Genomic DNA, 13,595 nt, shown 5'->3' on the forward strand with positions numbered 1-13,595 from the left:
CATAACGAATTCTTTGTACTTATTACTTTATTTGGCAGAGGGCATTTCTGATATGCAAGGCGTAATTCTACATAGTCTGAGGGTACTGTTTGGGATGGTTTTTGTCTGAAAATCCCAATTGATTATCTAGAATAAAGCCCTGGAAGCCCTTTAGTGTTTGAAGAGAATGCACTACGGTGCAAAGCCTTTGCCCTTAAATTAGTATTACAGTACACACTGAACTTATGTGTATCAACTTTATATTCTAAAAAAACAATGTTACACTGGCATTATAACCCACACTTTAAGGCAATAATGAGGGATCTTTTTATAGTGCTCTTTCACTGATTGTTAGCACTCCAAACGGTCCATAAAACCAATGCTACCCCTTGCATGCATATTTCACGGGGCTGGTTTAGAATTGGGAACGGTCACGGGAAGGAAGAGAATATACACTACACTGCAAGTTTATTTTCAGCTGACGGATAAAAAATGCTCCCTTAAACATCACTTTTTCCTTTTTAAAGCTCCATTTATTTTTATTGGCAGTGTTGAAGCCAAATTGTAAGGGCCCCAAACCACCTCCGAGAGGCGGGCACGCCACCCTTCCAAACACTGTTATTTTGTTTGCACGTGCGCTAATTGTGAGAAACGTGATAACAAGTCTCTTGTTTGACAGGTCACAGGAGTTAATGTCTTGCCGTGTACAGCAAATAGAAATATCACTTGTGAGCACATTCACATCTCAAGACAGGTCTGCAACCCTTCTTTTCCCTATTATCTCCACCGCAGCCAGGGATTCTGGGAAATGACATGCCAATGAGCACACAATGTCACCTTTTACTTTATTTCCATTTTAACATGGACCCCTATAATTTTATGCCTGCCGTATTACACAGATGTTCAGCACAGCCGGGGTTAAAGAAGTGCATAGCCAGTGAACCTACCCACTGACAACTGTTTTGACCTTTTGGGTCTCATCTGTGTGAGTTTGGTTGTACTGGCTTTACAATGGGAAATTGATGGGCTTTGACCAGACATCATATACGTTATGGAGGGTATAAAAGTGACAAACTTTTGCCTTGCCGTGCGAAGATACAATTGTTATTACTAATTTGTACATGCATTTCTCAGACATTAATACGTGTATCGAAGAGACTTTAAAGGTAGCGTACAACAATCCTGGGGATAGCTTTCATGCTGCTCAAGTACAAGGTGTCGTGTGTAATGTAGTTACAAACGGCATTAGAAAGTATAGGGTTTCCCTGTGTGTAATTTCTCTGTTTAGAAGGAATCTCGTACCATCTCGTACCTCCACTAGAGGGAGCCTTGTACCATTTTTTTGTTACACGTTTTCTTTGCTGGGTATTCCAAGCATCTGTGTTTGCTTGTTCATACTGTACCATGTCACTGCTGCACATTTCTTGTCAATGGAGAAAACAAATGGTATCTTACTGATTCAGTGCTGGAATGCTACTGCATGTTACACGCGTCTCCAACATGAAAGGGAAATGACTGAAGTCTGCATTTCTACATTTGAGAGGTTTCATGCATTTCCCCATACTTCAATTTTGCTCTATTTTCAAAAACAAAGCAAAAAAACACATTTTAATAAAAGAATAGAAATGGTAAGAAAAATGCCTTGTAGTCTAAAATAAGAAGGGTTTATTATTCAATATCTTTGGAAACATTCAACTGTATATATTTTTGGCCTCATTAGGGACGTTTCTTACATCCTATTTCTTTTATAGAAATACTAGAAAGACGAGACGCTACACACACCAAAAATATGAGAAAATACAATATAACCAAACAATATACACAATCAGAAAAACAAAACAATATAAATCATAGATTTTTTTTTTTAGGAAATATACTGTCTGGTTGGTGTCATCTGACGATGGGGTCGGTACCCCTGAAATATTATGCCATTGCTGCACCCTAGTGGTGTGTGTGTGTCTCGTATGATTTCTATTATGATCTTTATTTTTCTGATTGTCTAAATTGATTGTTTGTTGTATTTCCGCTAATATAGATTTGCTATTTAACGTCTTATTGGTATGCTGTATCATATTGTCTCCAAGTTTATCCATCAGGTGACCAAGAGATTTCCACCTTAGACACACTGCTACTAAATTATTATTTATATTGTTGATGCAAAACAAATCTCATTCTGGGTGTTCCTTCTTCCAGAACTTATTCTTGTGCTATTTTTTCTTTAAGAGATAAAAGGATCAGCTTCGTCCCTACAGGGTGACATTCTCGGCTCTGCTTTTGGCCAGTTGCTTTTCATCAGTTGTAAGTGAAGAGATTGTTGGAATACTATAAAATGTTTCCTATTTCTTTTCTGATGATGCTTCTCGGGGCAAAGGCTGCTTGTGATTCCTAGGCAAACAAGTATTGTGTGTACATTTTTTTTTACATTAAACGACATAATTAGGTTAGGAACAAATTTTATGGTCTGTGACCTTTCTGTTTGCCAACGTTGATAAAGTGATGTAATTTATAGAAGCACACGTGAAGTATTCTTATAACTCCAAATTAGAGAGATTTTATCTCTGGGAGCCATTTTTTAGGGAAGACATTGGGCATGCACTTTTTGCCAGTTGTTGAATAGGGCTTTACCCAGCATCCTTTCAGTGTTGTTGGTCACCTTGCTGAGTTGTATTCTTTCGGATACTAGTAGTAACTCTGTTCCCACCATCATCTTTCCTTATTAAAACGCCTTCAGTGCTAGTCCATTTCCTTGCAACAGTTGCAAGCCTCTGTTACACAAATGGCTAAGTGAGGAACCCAGAGCTTTCATAAAGTGCCAGCAGTAACTTTCTTGGCCGAAGATTAAACCATTTCAAGTACAAATTCATCCAAATGCTAGATTTCATGTCCGGTGTAACGGGCGTAAAGTTTTCCGCTTCGTTATGACTATCTAAACGAATCTGTATTTTTAGTGTGTACTTTCACAAACGTTTGTGTTTCAAGATTTTACAGAGGGGCTCCATGCAGCCAACCCTGCAGTCATCTGTGACCAGTTAAAATTGTATGGAGTGGAGTTGATGTTGCCGTGTGAAAAAGGTAGCTTTTAAAATGACTAATGTAAACATACCGTCTTCACATTCCAAGCTGAAAAATGTGTTCATATAAAACAGTCCAACTGCAAAGTACAGTATAATTTGGGAGCTGTGCCTTCCTTAAGTATGCCATTTGTTACTCACGCCTGTCTGTAGCAGGTGCTGTCCGTGTGTTGGGTCAGTAGCCCATTTCATTGCAGCCTAGCTTAGCTAGTCAGGGCTCTGCCGGTGGACGCTACTGCAGCCACCCTAGGGGAGTCTGCACGACTCCTGACACTTCACCTGGGATAGAGCTTTTTCATACTAAAATTGGGGAACTGAATGGGGAACAAAGTCAAATTTAAGCTGGTAGAATATTGGTTAAATGTGATTGCAAGCTCTACTGTATATTAAAACACGGTTCCAAAATCAACATTTATTTCAAGTTCTTCAGCAGTCTTTACAAACAACCACCACCAGTTGTGTTCATTACTATTAAATTCTCCAAGTGTTCATTAATATTATTTTCTCCTAGAGTTCTGTGGCGGTCGCATGGTCCCGGATTGTGGTTTGCAGCTTCCAGTAGAACTAATTTAGCATAGGTTGAACTTGAAGGAAAGATGTCTTTTTTTTTTCTTTCACACTCTACTATGTAACACTTTTGAACTATTGTAGTGTTTGAAGGAGCACTCCAAGCGTCTCTGTCTGTCTGGTACTGTAGATGAAACACATTGAGTTAAGCTCTGGGGGCCCCCTGCATATGAAAATTACTTACCATGGGTAGGTGCTGCCAGTATCTCTGCACAGTTAAAAACTCCCCTGTCACGGGGGCCAATAGGAACACGCAACTGATGACGTTGTGGCTTCCTATTGGCCCGGAGGACGTGGGACTTTAACCCACCTGGGGCTCCTATCAGCAGCACTTATGGAGGTACAGTAAGTATCACGGGAAGCATAGGGTCCCTGGAGTGCTCGTTTAAATGCCCTGGATATGGTACAGCTGTAAAAAATAAGTCAATGGTTAAGTTGCAAAGTATCCTTTTGGTTGCACTTGGATTAAAAACATTGCTTTGCAGAATTAGGTTTCAAAGAAATAGCTAAGACAAAGCAGAAATGTAGAAAATGCCATGTTCTTGTGCAGTGATTTACGCTTGGGAGTCATTAGTTAAAATGACTCTCTTAACTGAAATTTTGATGTACAGTATGTACCTGGATGAACTACTGCCAAATCGGGAACACAGCTTCAGTTTACTTTTTGTTTGTGTGATGTTCATTTGTGGTGCTTAGTATAGAATGACAGGCCTATTCATGCTTCTGGTTTATTTTCTACCTGTGCTGATGTGCATGTGCAGAATGAGCAGTCGCACAATGCTGTAATTTAGCGGTGTGCAGCAGCGCTCACTAGGGGGCAGAATGAAATGTTGCTATTGACGTATTTGCTGGGGAACCAAGTTCTAGGAAGGCAAATTTGAACTTTAAAACGTCTTCATTGTCTGTTCCCACCTTGTCCCTTTCACCTCATTCAGCCCGGTACAAACTAATCTCAGTAATGACTGGAACTGTGAACATTGAGGCTTTCCCACATGCAGATAATTTATACCTGAGATGATGATATGGATTTAGCCCAAGGGAAAGGGCAACCGATTAACATGCTGTCCTACTAAAGGACTAATGTACACTTTTATGACACAAGTTATTGTTTTTAAAACCATGTAAGCATTTTTTCCTATGATTTATTAACCCTGCTCTCTGAAAGCCTGCAGTGCATAATAGCACAATCTTTTCTGTCCCATCTTTAAACAGAACTTCTGTACGTAACAAAAGGAAGGCATATGTATATGTGTGTATATATGTATATTAACTTGAGTAAACTGGGATACAGTACTTGTTACATGGCTGTGACCTTGGTCTTATTTGAAAGACTTTGTGGGCCAGCTTCATAAAGGCTAACATACTTTATTTCTCAAACCCAAACCAATAAAGTTCTTATGGAAAGAAATGTTTAGACAGCACACAAGGTATGTATACAGGGAGAACAGAAGGTGCAACGGGAACAGGGAGGACCCTATTTCCTCCCAAATATTAGAAATAGTACCCAAATGTTCCCAGCACTCAAAATGAAAGCAAAAAGTGAATGGATAAGCCAGAAGCAACATTTTATGATACACATAAGATGCACACAATGGTCAAAATAGACTATAGAAATCGCTACGTACTTAAACAGGAAAAAGGACAGGGAAGGGGAGAGAAAAGGGGGGTGGGAAAGGAGGGATAGGAAACGGGGTTAAAAAGTCCAGGGCAGGGGGGGCAACGTTTCGGGGTATGAAAACCCCTTCAGGGCCGTTCCTCGTGGTGCAGACAGCCCCGGGGCTGTCTGCACCACGAGGAACTTTCGGTCATTGATCTACTCTCTGCATGATAATTCCAATGCTCCTTGCGATTGCCGGACTCTAAGTTTGCATCCGTGGGTCTTTAATCCTATAGAAGCCCTACTTTGCCAGTTGGTCCCCCGTCACACATACAGCTTATACAGAGTTCTCACTGATCGGTTAGATTGTGTCTATTGGTTTGTAGCCTTACTGCATTTATCTTAGACTTTGAGTAAAAGTTTGTCACTGTGCACCTCAGGGATTTAGTCTCAGGGTTGAGGGAAGTACCAGGGGACTACTATCACCTTGGGAAACACAGAAAATTCTGCTGCCAGTGCTCAAGGGCCAACAAGCGTAGAATGTCTTATTCTTAGGTCATAATGACACACGTCTGCAGCATATGAATGACACTCTAATCAAGCGTATTAAGCGGACCCAGTGGAGCAGGCTGGGGGGAGGGGTAAGGTGAGGTGACACTAAGAGTCGCCGACCATCCAAAGAACAGCCAGGCTGACGCTTATTCACCCACCATCCACTCTGCCAATGAAGATACCTGCTGTCACGCTGCTTGATCCGGTGTAACCGATGAGATGAGGGTGAACCACCGTTGAGTGAATGCCTGCAGTGATGTGTGTACTGGGATCCACGTGCAACCAGCAATAGTAAACGGAACAGCCAAACGAAGAAGCGGTGCACTGAGATAAGTATGGAACCACACGCAGCTCTAACAAAAAACGACTAATTTATTGAAAAAAAGGAACAAAGATCACGCAGCTAGGAACTTAGGTTCCTAGCTTCGTGATGTTTGTTCCTTTTTTTCAATAAATTAGTCGTTTTTTGTTAGAGCTGCGTGTGGTTCCATACTTATCTCAGTGCACCGCTTCTTTGTTTGGCTACTATCCCCTTGGGAACGGGCCTGAAGAAGGGGTTTTCATACCCCGAAACGTTGCCCCCCCATGCCCTGGTCTTTTTATTACCCCCCCCCACCCCCCGTGTTTCCTATCCCTCCTTTCCCACCCCCCTTTTCTCTCCCCTCCCCTGTCCTTTTCCCTGTTTAAGTACATAGTGTTTTCTATGGTCTATTTTGACCATTGTGTGCATGTTATGTGTATCATTACATTTTGCTTTTGGCTTATCCATTCACTTTTTGCTTTCATTTTGAGTGCTGGGAACATTTGAGTACTATCAATAAAGTTCTTTTAATGTTTTCATGTAGTTTATTTTTTTTTCTTTTGATGACTATTTTCTATCATTTCAACTGGTATGATAGAATTTCAAATGGCTGCTTTGTTTTATTAAATGGATGACTTTTTAACTCCTTTTACATATGTGGCTCTCAATTATGGAATCGCTAGAAATGAAGTGACCAATTGTGTTTTGATTGTAACGTCATGAAATGGGAGCCCTGTTATTAATTAATGAGCCACAGTTCAAAGCACTGGGGGCAAGTCATTGTATATCCGTATGCATCACAAACCTAATTTCTGGCTTCAGTGCCTGTTGATGTCAGTTATTCAGATTACCTAATCAAGAAGGTTCGCCGCTACGATCATTTATCCAGTGATTCACAAGGACATCTTTCCTTACATGGAAATTAACATCCTGATCTGATTTTGATTCTACATCATCTCTTATGAGAAAAAATTGATTTGTCGATATACAATACGTCCGGATTTGCAGGAAAGCATACAGAAATTAATTTTTAATCGGCATTACCTTCAAAATCCTGGGTGGTTTTTTTTTGTTTATAAATCAGTCGTGTACTATTAGATGATACTTTTATTTGTTTAAACATTTTCCTCCACTCTTTATGCCTTTTTAAAAAAATCCGTTTTATTGTATTAATCTTCCTTGTGTTGCTATAGCAACCGTTTAGAAAGCCACAGCACTTAATCTTTTGAAATAGATAGCCAAATCTGTGCCTGAGGAAGCAGGATCTTTACTGATCGATCATGGGAGAACGGAGCGATCACTAGCTTAGATAATTACACTGCCTTCCAGCTAAGCAACTACTGCATCTATTAAAACAAAAATGGTGTTGCCACTTTAAAGACCTGCACTGAGCTTACTTAACACTGAACTTTTTCTACTTTGTTTTATTACAGTATAATTAACACATAAATGTTTGCATGTAATGCTTTTCTTAGACCAGTCGTTTTCCACCTTTTTTTTCCTCATTGGGAACCCCTAGTCACTGTGCTCCGTTGCTGAGACACCCCCATAACAGGACGTCGCCAAAAAGGGCTGAGAGTCACCGGAGAGAGACAACACGACAAATACACACACTTTTCCGGACCCATGCTGCTTTCTCCGCTGCTTGGACACACCCTCCAGGCTTCTGCACTGCATCCTGATTGGCTGCATTAACCAGCAGCAGCCAGTCCGGATGGAAGAAAGTACCCACCCCCCCTAGCAACTGCCCTGCTCTGGAAGAACTGAGAAATCCGGCTGCTCCCTTTTGATTCTCCTGCGGAATCTCAGGGTGCCGCGTAACCCCAATTGGGAAACACTATCTTCGACACTAGTTATGGAATTGTAGAAATGTTAGTATAAAGCTGGATAACACACAAGTATTTGCATTAATAATTCCAATGTTTGATTTGAAAGCTTAATTATTTTGCTCAAGTCTGGTGTTTGTGAGACATGCCATGGTTTGCAGATTTTACCTGCCATGGTTTGCCGTATTACCTGCAATAAATATATGCGAGAGCTGGATCATGCTTGCCCTCAGCATATAACAAGTGTACAGTGATTACTTTCATATTGCAAGAAGAAATGACCAGTGTTGGACAAATATGGTACTAGATCAGGTTTCAAGGGATATCAAAGACCAAGGCGCCGACCAGGGGATACAATCTGAATTGTTTGGGAGAATCATGGAGAAGTTTGCAAAGACAATACCTAGAAGGTTATTGAGGAGACCTTCATCCAACATTGCTGATCGACAACTGATGACTATTGTATATATTGTATGTCTTTATTTATATAGCGCCATTAAAGTACATAGCGCTTCACAGTAGTAATACACGTGACAATCATATAAATAACAAATACAGATAACGGGCCATGGGAATAAGTGCTTCAGACATAAAAGTAACATTTAGGAAGAGGAGTCCCTATAATTGTGTCTGTGTCTGTGTCTCTCTCCCCCCAAGCAGGGCGCTCATTACTTTTTTGTATCCGTTTGCTCTCGTTTTTCCTCATTTGAATTGTTATTCGGGATATGTACGTTATATCATTCTGTACCCCCCCATAGTACCGTACTGCAGAAGAGGTTGGCACATTGTAAATAAAGAATAATTTTTTAACAACTAGATAATAGGCCTATGTGAAATAGTTTTTTGGGGGGTGATTTAGTGCCCTGTTGTGCTTTATTTTGTGGATTAGTGTCTTTTTCTTCCCGTTGACGTTTTAGATATAGATAATAGATATATTTATTTATTTTGGGAGCGGAGATGCCACAATGTGAGTGCATGCCTTTATGTTGTTAAGTTAATGCAATTAATAAATGGTATTAACCAGTATTTGTATGTTATGGGGTGTCTTTATATTTCTTTCTGTTCCTATTGATCAAGATTGTAAATTAATATTTCAAAATTTTGTAAAAACAAGTATTTTTTCCATTCATAGAGCAATTTTTTTGTGATATTAGTGTTCTCAATAAACCCTTAAGCAGTAGATTAGTTGCCTTAGTGTGGTTGGGGAAAGGGGGATCCCTAGCCTTTGGTTTTGTGTCCCCCCATTACTCTATAAATCCCACTCTAAGATTTAAGCCAGATTGGCAGTCACGTGCTTATGAACTTTAAATGGGATGACAATATTGTCAAGTGCTCTGAAGGAGTTGTACACAAGCTTTGAAATTATGAATCCTTATGTTATGAGATTTGCTATATCTCTGGATTTCCTCTGTTGCACCAATATTGGACTCCTTGTCCTGTTTTTCTTTTAGTTGACTGGTAGTCGGATGAATTACACGCAGCCTGTAGTAGTTTGGTAGTTCTCACTTTATATACTTCACAGGGATTGTGAGCCTTTGTGAAAGAACTACATTGGTGACTGATCTTGGCCAGATTTTGTTTGGAATGGCAACACTAGTCAGAGACAGAGTTCTTGAAACAACTTGAGTTTGGACTTTAACTGTATTTAACTTTGGACTTTCACCAGATACTTCCCATGACCTCAGCAAACATTTGTTTGTATTTCCCAGCATCTTTCACAGGCATATCCTGATCCCATGTCATACAATGTGTAATTTGTGGAATGACAAACCTACCTGTTGTGTTATGTCATTTTTTGCATAGTTTTGCCAAAAGGTGCTGCCACAGCATAAGTAACTAATGAGCATCTAAATTCCTGTGGGAACAACTGTCGTCGTCCTTCCCCCCCCCCCCCTTCATTTCAACAGCTGGTCAGCTTTGCATAGCCACCAAAGTTAGACATGGGACATTCAATAAAAGTTGGGGAAGCATTTCAGGAATGTCCAAAAATGCAAGCCTCCCAGCCATAAACTACATATATAAAATACTTAATCGTGGTCACATACGTACACACACACACACACACACACACACACACACACACACACACACACACACACACACACACACACACACACACACACACACACACACACACACACACACACACACACACACACGTGTACGTGTGTGTGTGTACGCACGCACATATATCTATCCATATCCTCCTGGGGATGGAAACATCGGGTTAATCAACAGAATAAATTAATATTTTTTCTTTACCCTTGTGACCTGCTGGTATCCCCTCATGCGCACACACTTTCTCTCAACCACATACACACTTTCACACATACTTTCTCTCGCGCTCACCTGCTCGCACTGTCACACAGTTCCTTGCATTTTTTTAAAAATATTATTAAATTATGTGCATTTATTTTTTTTTAAACCAATGCAGAATTTGGGAAGTCAATGGAGAGACTGTTTCATTTGTCCAAAAATCTTCTTTGATGCAAGTACACACACTGCCTGCTTGCAGAGTTTGAATTGAAGACGCATGCATGTTTCCTTTTTGCTGACAATTCCCCTAGGGTTGCCAGGTGGCGTCTCCAAATATATTGGACTCAATGGTGAAAGGTGCGTCAGGTCACTATGTCCAGGGAGGAAAATACTGGACACATGTCCAGTATTACAGTACCTCTCATTTTTTTACTGTACAGAGTATCCAAATACAGGACAGTCCAGTTCAATACCGGACACCTGGCAACCCTAGCTCCCTCACATATGCCAACATAAAGTGTGTGTATATATTATGTTTTTGTGAAATTCTGCCTAACTTGACTGTCTATCTACACACCCCACACCACCACACACACACACCACCACACACACCACCACCACACACACCACCACCACACACACACCACACCACCACACACACACACACACCACCACACACACACACCACCACACACACCCCACACCACCACACACACACACCACCACCACACACACCCCACACCACCACACACACACACCACCACACACACCACCACCACACACACACACCACCACCACACACACACCACACCACCACACACACACACACACACCACCACACACACACACCACCACCACACACACCACCAATAATCCCATTATTTATGTCGCGTGTATCAGTACTGTGAAGCGCTATGCACATAGATGATGGAAAATATATACACACACAGTTTTTTTTTTCCCCCCCCTCACTTGCTGTAAGTAATACAGCCGCATCTGTTCTTCCTGTTCACCGGTATATAGTATAAGGTGCGCATGGTGGGTTCCCATTCTGGCAGTTAACGTGAGAGATTTCTGCTTTAATGGCAGTGTCTGATGTTAGGAAGAACGTGTTTCGCATGTTCTGGTATTGGCCACGTGAGGGCACCAAAGCCTAAGGATTTCTGGCTCCATCAATTTCTATGTTTAATCAAAGCTGGATTTTGATTGATTAAACCTATTTCTTCCTCTTTTTCAATTATGGATCAAGGTCATAATATCTGTGCTGTAAACAAACGTACTTTCTAGTGCAGCACGACCCCTATTTATGAAGCGGTAATCCGAGTGACGACAAAACGCAGCTTTTTATTTTAAATTGGCGGCATCCTATGTAAGGGATGTTTTTGGGGGGGAGGGGTGGGGGGAGATAGGGGTACTTCAAAATTAAAGTCCTGGAAACTGCCATGGGTGCCACGTTCTTCCACGAATGCAGACAGGTCGCCAGAAGAAAAGAAGAGTATGGCACACCAGCTCAAAGGACAGCTCCATTTCGGGACGGAAACGTTGATCCTTTTCTAATAAAAGTATATTGAATAATTGCACAAAGGCAGCTGGAGTGCTGTTCAATTCTTTCCCTTTATATAATATGTGGGGGGGGGGGGGGAGAGATTCTAGTATTTTTATAATATGTACATTTCTGGTGAAAACTGGGATAACTGGGAAAATGTGCATTTCAGGTATGACAAAGTTCTGTCTACAAAACCAGGGCAGAACAGTACTGTACTTGTGTTTTGCAATTCTAGAAACATCTTGACGAGCATGCTTTCAATGTATAATAAATGAAGACGGCATCCTCCTCCTCATTTGACTAATATGCTCGCCTCCCTCAGCATGGGAGTGTCCACCAGCTGTTGGATTGACAGGAGCAGTCTGCCTTCATATTTGGAGTTCTAATTCCTTGCTATACTAGGATAGCTTGTACTTCACCAAGCCTCAGATAGGTCAGGACTTCACGAGGAGAAGGTTGAAAGGCAGAAGGCCTTGGGCGTCCCGGTCCCACTCCACAGCCTCTTCAGTCCCGACTGGCAGCTTCCTCCCCATTCTGTTAATGATGATAAAAATGTGTTGTTTCTAGTAGGCCAAGTAGCAGAAAGTCAAAGTTTTGTCTAGGATGTCCAAGACCGGAAAAGCAGCCCTAAACTATGACTGTGTTCCCATTGATCTTAAAAGTACTAAAGAAACGTTGCCGCACCAAACTGTAATGAAGACCTTTTGCATCAGCATCATTGCCCACGGCCTCCCTTTCTGCCGCAGGCGGGTAAGTACAGGACTGCTGCTATTCTGGAGTCAGACCTTTCTTCCCCTTTCACTACATTCGGCCAGGGAGGAAATACTTGGGAGGGCTGTTGCTGTGCTTAATTTATAATGGCACTTTTTGCTTACATAAATAAAATAGACTTTTTTTTTGTTCTCTTTCTTTGATATCGGTATTTGGTAAATGCTGTGAAGCAGGGATGGGCAACTTCAGTCCTCAACGGCCACGAACAGGTCAGGTTTTCAGGATGTCCCTGCTTCAGCACCGGTAGTCGCCTTCGACTGAGCCAACTGTGCTGAAGCAGGGATATCCTGAAAACCTGACCTGTTTGTGACCCTTAAGGACCGGAGTTGGCCACCCCTTCTGTAAAGTGACTTGCTCACTTTTCTAGTAGGCCAAATGTCCAGGATTAAACCTGTCTTTCCAACCGCAAAACTGCATTTGCTTTCTGCACATTTATGCAAAGTCTTTTTGTGTAAATGCTTTGTATTTATAGCAGTTTGTTTCTGCTGATTTTGCCTACGCCACAGCCACGAATATTGGATCCTTTAAATGTATTTCTGATCATTGGCCATCACCTTAAATAGTAAACTGTGAAACTTTTTATATTCTCTTTGAATTGTACATGCAGTTTGAGCACTCTTGTTAAACTCTCTGCAGCGCCTGTAAATAAAAATAGCAAGTCACTATGTGGCGCTTGTGATATAGTTTATATATAGATAATCCCGGGCACTTCACGTCTCTGGCTTTGTACTGTCATTTCCAATATTTCTAACGTTTAGCAGTGTTGCTGTGATCATCGAACATTACATTTTCAGTTAGTAGCAACGTGTCTATATTCCGACAAGCAATTTGTTTTGTTGCTACATTTTCTTAACCTCCATTGCCAGGTACTGTTCATTTCCGACTGGATATTTTATAGTCTATATATATATATATATATATATATATATATATATATATATATATATATATATATATATATATAATCCACGTCTCCGTAGAACATGATTCTTTCAATGTGTCCATATTTTATATTTATATATCGCGTACTAAAATAATTTGTCATATCTAATACACATTGAAAAGAATAATAGGTTTATATGATCAGGATGAGGCATTGTAACACTTCCTTAGGGTAAATTAAATGAAT

At 40.8% G+C, this 13,595-nt stretch overlaps 1 protein-coding gene across 7 annotated transcripts in view; it reads left to right on the plus strand.

Moving 5' to 3' along the window:
• The window catches only part of FBXW7 (F-box and WD repeat domain containing 7), a 208,402-nt gene that overhangs the window by 106,382 nt on the left and 88,425 nt on the right, over nucleotides 1–13,595 (plus strand). Inside the window, exon 1 of one of the 7 annotated variants that reach the window (XM_075613448.1) lies at nucleotides 12,121–12,445. The exons of 5 other annotated variants lie outside the window; for them this stretch is intronic. In XM_075613448.1, the coding sequence (XP_075469563.1) occupies nucleotides 12,299–12,445 (147 nt within the window). In that variant the 5' untranslated portion in view covers nucleotides 12,121–12,298. Of the gene's footprint in view, nucleotides 1–12,120; nucleotides 12,446–13,595 lie in introns of those variants that run through there. One more of the 7 variants, XM_075613455.1, reaches the window with a different exon arrangement.

Source organism: Ascaphus truei, chromosome 1, assembly GCF_040206685.1.
Source record: "Ascaphus truei isolate aAscTru1 chromosome 1, aAscTru1.hap1, whole genome shotgun sequence".
Lineage (NCBI taxonomy): Eukaryota > Metazoa > Chordata > Amphibia > Anura > Ascaphidae > Ascaphus > Ascaphus truei.